This window comes from Microchirus variegatus (assembly GCF_963457635.1).
Source record: "Microchirus variegatus genome assembly, chromosome: 10".
In the NCBI taxonomy this organism is placed as follows: Eukaryota; Metazoa; Chordata; class Actinopteri; order Pleuronectiformes; family Soleidae; genus Microchirus; species Microchirus variegatus.
Genome location: NC_139811.1, coordinates 11603397 through 11610874, shown reverse-complemented (window position 1 = coordinate 11610874; position 7478 = coordinate 11603397). Strand labels below are relative to the sequence as shown.

Sequence of the window (7478 nt, the reverse complement as noted above, 5' to 3'; positions counted from 1 at the left end):
CTTGTGCTTCTCATGTATTTCCCTGCATTACTAGATTCAGCTTTTAAAAAAAAATAAAAAGTCAAGGTAAGTAGAAGTCTATTAGCAACTGTGTTACACAAACTGCAGGCAGTTATATCACCAACATTACATTTTTCTTATGACTTTCACACTTCCAATACAAATATAATGTATCCTCCTACACCTGCAGCCTTCACTTTAGCACAATACTTTATAGTATCAAATCAGCACCAACTTTGGATTAAGAACACGGCAGAATCCCCTTTGTTTCCCCATGGATTGTGAGCACAGACGGTACAAACTATATTATTTCATATGTTGTATGACATGTTTCCGTGTTAATATGAAGACGGCAAAATAAAATTGTGGTGAAGTTATAAATCATTCCGTGCATGACTTTTGTCTCTTAATTTTTTCCAAAGAAATCCATTTTTTTTCTCTGCGAGCCGATATGTTTTCATTACTTATTCAAAATGTTTTCATTTTATTTTCAACATCGACGGAATAAATAAGCGCCAAGTCGCCAAACAAACAACAAAAAAAAGGGGGGGGGGGGGTAATAAAAGTGTCCAGCTTGAATTATAGATGAGGCAAATTGCTTGGGGACAGATTATCATTTTAGAAACTGAATTATTGATCTGATTATTGTGGGAAGCAGACCAGATCGCCACTGCCACAGTGGGTCTGTGGGGTGGGGAAACGAGAAGGTCTTCTCATGTAGTGTGGGTATGAAGCAGGTGAGGTTGACCTGAAACGTTATCTGTACTCATTAAACTGAATTTAAAGTCAATGTTCAAGTAAAGAAAGAGAGGGAGAAAGTGACGAGTGATGCATTTTGTGGACAGAGAGCTGTCCATGGTGCTGAATCGGCGGGCACCACAAAAGTGCTGCAAAGAAAGAAAGAAAGAAAGAAAGACATTGGATTATGTAAGACACAAAACAACACAACACAAGCTGCCACCTTTGGCACCTGAAACGCAAGCCAACAAAAACACACAGAGAAATGACAAATAATCGAAGTGATCGAAGATCTAACGTGTGGGAGCCTGGAAGCGAAAATGTTTCCACCTCTTGAATGTGACGCTGCTTCTGGAGCCGAGTGAAGAGGGGCAGCACGATCCCCTAACCCCCCCCGCCCCTCTCCACCCACCCACCCCCGGCCACAGTGATGCAGTGAAGCTGCTCTGCGCAGAACCAGCCTCTCTGTATAAAAACACGCTGCACTTCCACACGGCGAGTACAACAACAAGGGGACGCGAGCGCAAAGTCACAGTGGTTAACGAGCCAGAGCAGAACCGCTGCCCAGCAAAGACGCCACCATGCGGGCCACGAAGAGAGCGATCTGCTGGAGACTTTTTCTATGTTCCTGTCTGTTTTTGGAGAGTTCCCTTCAAGACTTCGGCGCACAGACGCAGTTCATTTGCACGTCTGTACCCAAGGATATGGATATATGCGCGGCCACATTGCAGAACAGTGTGCCGGGAGAGGACTTGAAGACCACGGTCATGCACCTGCGGGAGACGGTTCTGCAGCAAAAGGAGACGATCATGAACCAAAAAGAGACAATCAGGGAACTCACCTCAAAGTTGGCGCGGTGCGAGAGCCAGAGCGGCGCCGAGACTGGGGACGCGCGCCCGGGGGGCAGGAGAAAAGACGCTGGGACCAAAAACACAATGGGGGATGTATCGAGGGGCCCCGCTGACACTTTGACGCAACTCTCACAGACTTTACAGTCGCTGAAGCAGCGACTAGAAAACCTGGAGGTAGGGCTGCTGCCGCTTCTGAGGACATTTTTAAACGCTTTGGATGACGAGTGCGCAAAGCTCCGACGTCCGAAAGAGCTTTTGTTGTCATAATAATAATAATAATAATAATAATGATGAATTTGTGATTGTAAATGCAAAATTACCACCAAATCTTGATGAATGTAAATTAAGTTAATTGTCCATTCATCCTGAAAAAAAAAAATCCTGAAAAGTAAAAGTAAATCTAGAATTGCAGCGCTCATAATCTGTAGTTTACGCTCATCTTTTCTCTCCTGACAGCAATTCAGCAGAAATAACAACTCAGTGCAGGCAAACAGCCTCAAAGACCTGCTACAGAGTAAAATTGACGACCTGGAGAAGCAGGTCTTGTCCCGGGTGAACAGCATCGAGGAGGGAAAGCCTGGACTCAGAAATGAGACCGAGCAGCGTGGGAGAGTCGAGTCCACGCTCACATCTCTACACCAGAGGATCACAGACCTGGAGAAAGGTGGGTGTGAAGAGATTATGGACTTTCCGTGCAAAAAGTAAAGATGTGTGTGTGTGTGAGGGGTTTTGAAGGATGAGTGTGCAGTGATGCAGTGTGTGCAACGTCCATCCATGTAATGGAAGTGAGTCTCTTGAGAACTTCTCTGGGGTTTGGGACAAACGACTTGTGTGGTGGTAAGAGAAGCACGTGTGGATAATGAAGAAATTAAGCGATGCCTATAATCGACGTTACTGTTACTACTGTGATGGATTTGACATGGGAGATTAAAGCAAATCTGGAGTGTCTCGCTTGCGGATTTGTTGTGCAACGTATAATTCCTATGTAAATCCCCCTACAATGTGCATGTGTGTTACACGACGAGAAACACACACACACACACTGACTGAAATCAAACGCCTCTCTCTGCTGCAAAGCATCAGACACCAACTGCTTTCAATTCTCTTCTTCCCCAGGTCAACGAGAAAACAGGCCACTGGATAAATTCCAGCTCACGTTCCCACTGAGAACGAACTACATGTACGCTAAAGTGAAGAAGAGTTTGCCAGAGATGTATGCCCTCACAGTGTGCATGTGGCTCAAGTCCAATGCGTCTCCTGGAGTGGGCACACCTTTCTCCTATGCAGTCCCTGGCCAAGCCAATGAGCTGGTCCTCATAGAATGGGGAAACAACCCAATGGAGATACTCATAAATGACAAGGTATAAAAACACTGTGCTGTGAACAAACTGCTGCGATATTCACTCACTGTTCACTCATCGCCATCTTCGTGTTTGAAAACCCCCCCCCCCTCCAGGTTGCGAAGCTGCCATTTCTCATCAACGACGGAAAGTGGCACCACATCTGTGTGACCTGGACAACCCGCGATGGCGTCTGGGAAGCTTTCCAAGATGGCGTTAAGAGAGGAAGCGGAGAGAATCTGGCTCCATATCATCCCATCAAACCACAAGGCCTGCTGATCCTCGGCCAGGAGCAGGTAAATATGGCACACGCGGTCTGTTTAAAATGCTTTCTTCGCTACGGGACTGAGCTTTCAGCACCATAAAGGCAGCACATTATATTTGTATTAACTAGAGCAGAAACACTGACTCGATTTATCGGTTCGCAGCTTTTTTCATTATTAAAACAAGATTTCTGATTGTTTCAGCTTTTTACATGAGATCTTTCCCAGGTTTGACAAACACTGATCGACGTTTTTTAACATTTTCTGACATTTTATGGACCAAACAATTACTCAGTCAATTGGCAGATTCATCGATTATGAAAATAATCGTGAGTTGCAGCTCTAGTATTAACCTGCATGTTATTCACTTTACGCCCCAGGGAAACAGGGTAAAAGCACGGTCATAGAAGATCACTTATGAGCGATACAGAGAAATAGCTAACAAGCTTTGCATTAATGAATACAATTGCTTCAATAAAGCTATTAAACCAACTGGAACTCATCAAGATTCCTAGTGGATTAAAGATGCTTATTTCCTTGTTCAGTTTGATCACGAAGATCCCGGAATAATCCACGAGGCAATTGAGTTCTTTCCATAAACTAAAGCAGCCTGACGGGAAACACATCATATCATCCTTAATTAAATCCATTTGTCTCTACCACAGGACATGCTTGGAGGAGGATTTGATGCCACGCAAGCTTTTGTCGGAGACCTGGCGAATTTTCACATCTGGGATCGGAAACTATCCGTCGGAGAGATTTATAACCTAGCGACTTGCAGCAGCCGAGCACAAGTGGGCAACGTTTTTGCATGGATGGAGACTAGCCTCGATATTTACGGAGGTGCATCGAAGTGGACATTTGAAGCTTGTCGCCAGCTCAACTGAACTTGCAGGAAAGGATAAAAAAAAAAAAGATCAGTGCAGTTGTTATAGCCACTGTTGTCGCAGCAAATGTGAAAGATCGGGAAAGGGGCTGTTTCAATTAATAGCACCTGGACTTGTGATAAATATTCGAAAGCATCATTCATGGACACCTCGGTAGATTTTTGACTAGATCCTCACGAGGGTTCACATCACTGGAAGTGGACACTTTGGCATCCCGTGTTGCTTGACGGCACATCAGGCGTTCACGTGGTTTCATTTGAAAGAGTCGCTGAGGCCTGTCCAGGGGAACAGTGGATGTTCACGGAGACCAAAACATCTGGCCAGCTTCACAAGCGCAGCGGGGGGGGGGGGGGGGTCGTGTAGTGTATAGTGAGCAGATGTCACACCTTTCAAATGACTGACTTCTTCAATTGTCTTTTGTGTCTCGACTGCCAGGGATTTTCACTGTGAAAAAAGGACAAGATGGACTTCTTTAAAAAAGGAACGCTTTCTTCAAGAGGCTTGTTTCTCTCTCACGCTTCTCTCTCTACCACCACCACCACCTGCTTGACGTGATCTTGTGCAAAGAATGACGCATTTATTGCCAATATTCGAGCCTGAGTGCCTTGGGCTGGTGAAAAAAAAAAAATCTCAGCACATTCATTATGATTTGCAGAGTCTTTTTGTTTTATGTTTCCTGTAAAAAATATTTTTTCAAAAGAGGCAACACTTGGAATGAGGACGGATTAGATTAAGTGTGAAATGCAATTCAACGATGACAATGGCGCATTTTTGCAGATGTTTGTACCTGGAAATGTTTTCTGTACAGTAACAAGCATGTCTTAACTTCTGTAAATGCTGCGTCAGCATCTATGATCTTTGCTTTTACCTTCCTACTTTTGGGTAGGGATTTTATACTGTATTGTTATATATGCTTAAAGCATGGCGACACCAAGAGATGAAAAAAAGTTTTAGTTTTTGTAATAAATTGTGATACTTGAATCATAAGTAAGTGTAAACTATTTATTTTTTATTTATTTCCAGCAGACTTTATATTTAAGAGTTTTTTTTAAATGTGTCATAGTGATTAGATCTGATGATCTCAGCTACACACAAGAGATCACGTCTCCTAAAAGGCAACAAAACATTTTTCTAAATTTTTACTTTTTCGAAATGAACCACATTTTTGCACATAATAAAGAAAGACAAACATCCCAATTTAGCATTCAAGAGACGTCATACACTTGAATTGCTACGAGAGCGCCCCCAAAAGACGTTTGCTCAAATTAAGGCATTGGTGTCACACTTTAGCAGCAGAAGCTCCATAAATAAATGAAACAACAGACAGATTGGCTAGATATTGTTGGGAAAATATGCTTATTGTAGTGGGGAATGCTGTCAAAAATGGATTTGCTGTGCAATCATTGCACATTTAAATAAGACCAACCAATACATTTACATTTACAAGCATTTAGCAGACGCTTTTAGCCAAAGCAACTTACGAGAGAGGAATAAGCTACATAGAAGAAGTCTTGGAAAGAACTCCACCTGATAGGAACAGTGGACTGATGGGGTCGTCTTGTGTGCGGTGTTGGCACCGCCAGATGACGATCCTTGGATGAACGGCGTAGCTGAGGGGTAACATAAGCCTTTAAGTAGGTGGGAGCAGACCACCAATAGTGCAACAGATCCTCAAACCAACACTCAACAAAAAAAACAGGACTCACACAATCACAGCCTATGTGAAAATCAAAGAAGAGCCAAGGACAAAACAAATCCAAGCAACGGTTTTAGTTGGGGATGAATTTTCGACGAAAGACAGACAAGGTCAAAAAATAACCAGGATCAAAGCAGACAGGCAAAGAACAGCATGCTGGAGAGATCTGGCAGACAGTGTAAACGTTTGGTACGAGGAGCTAATGAGGAACAAATCAGCAGCTGAGTGTGTGGGAAGGAGCAGGTCAGCTGATTCTACTGGTGGCAAAAGGCAGGTCAGAGACACTAGAGCTGAAAGTAGAAGATCACAAACAACTACACTGAATGAATTAAAGGATCAAACTTAAAAAATCTGCTTTAAGCCATACTATTCGCAGCCAATATCAATAATGTGGAAAACCTTTTTAACATTGTGATGATTTCTCAGAAAGAAAACCACTTGGATAGGCGACATGATTCAGACAGATGAGACTTGATATTTTGGGGGAAAATAACATCAGCACAAAGGATTATTGGATTGTTTGGTGTTTGTTCCTCGCTGTATAGATCTTACCCACACACACACACACACACACTTTTGAAAATGTAACAATAACACATCTGAGGGAGAACGAGGCAAACTCTGACAAACACTCAATGTCAGTCAAAGGTTAAGCAAACTTGCAGACGCGAAACCTTAGACGTCAGTGTCTAATTACTTCTGCGAGGAAGTAAAGACACACCAGTGCACCCGTACAGACTGTAATTACACACACACACGCACACTTTTGTGCACGTGGCTATCGCTGCCAACAAAAGGTTTCGCGTTGAGGTCACACATCGTAAGTCCATAAAGTTTCCCCTCCAAATGAATCATATCTGACGATCGCTCGCTGTAGGAGGTTCAGGGTCTGAAGGTCCTCTCGTGGTTGTTTGGGCCCCACCACCGTCAGGTCATATGTCCACAAATTGGTATCTATTCTCTCCCTCTGCGGCAAAGGGGGACATCTTCACATCAATATGCTTTTTTCCCCAGACACCAGACTAACTCCAGCTCCCAGCAGCTGCACAGCCACTGTGACACACCTGGGGTTGGGTTTCCCCACAAAACCCTTTATGTGGAGACCCGTAAGTCAATCACAAGCACAGGGATGCACCTATAGACACACACACACACACACAGTATAATTTCCTCCTGAGTAGCCACAAGGGGCTTTGTTATAAATCGACCTCCACTCCGTTATCCACATCCACCCTGACCCTGTTGACCTACAGGTCTGAGTCTTGCCCCAGATTTTATCAGGTGTATTTTTGGCACAGCAAGATAATAGCCAGGCTCTTGACCTCTCCCCGGGTTCCTCAGTACCCTAATTGGTTTGTGTCTCCATGTATCTGATTCAAATTAGCTTCGAGGAAAGGGCAGTAATTGGGCCGCTTTCCCCAAACACATTTGGCTGCTCTTATTTCACTCGTTGCTTGTTGTTAGCACAAGACATCGGACTCATAGTTCCAAGGTATTCAAAGCAAAATGTGACTATGGTATGCAATGACAATGTGTGTGTGTGTATGTCACCTTAGTAGCAGCATCCAGTTTCTTGGAGCTCAATCAATGAAGCCAAGAAGAGTCAATACACGGTATGTAAATATACCGAATAATTATGCATTTAGCTCAAACCCTTCACAGCCAGAACAGAGCTCGTGGACAAGGTCGTTCTCCCCGTTTGT

At 43.7% G+C, this 7478-nt stretch overlaps 1 protein-coding gene across 1 annotated transcript; it reads left to right on the top strand.

Moving 5' to 3' along the window:
• Window positions 1-1319: 1319 nt before the first annotated feature.
• nptx1l (neuronal pentraxin 1 like) lies at window positions 1320-4079 on the top strand (the record flags this gene model as incomplete). The annotated part of the gene is made up of 5 exons (XM_083896800.1): window positions 1320-1763; window positions 2046-2253; window positions 2706-2950; window positions 3046-3225; window positions 3858-4079. The coding sequence occupies 5 exons, from the start codon at window positions 1320-1322 to the stop codon at window positions 4077-4079; spliced, it is 1299 nt and encodes a 432-aa protein (XP_083752926.1).
• Between the last annotated feature and the right edge of the window lie 3399 nt (window positions 4080-7478).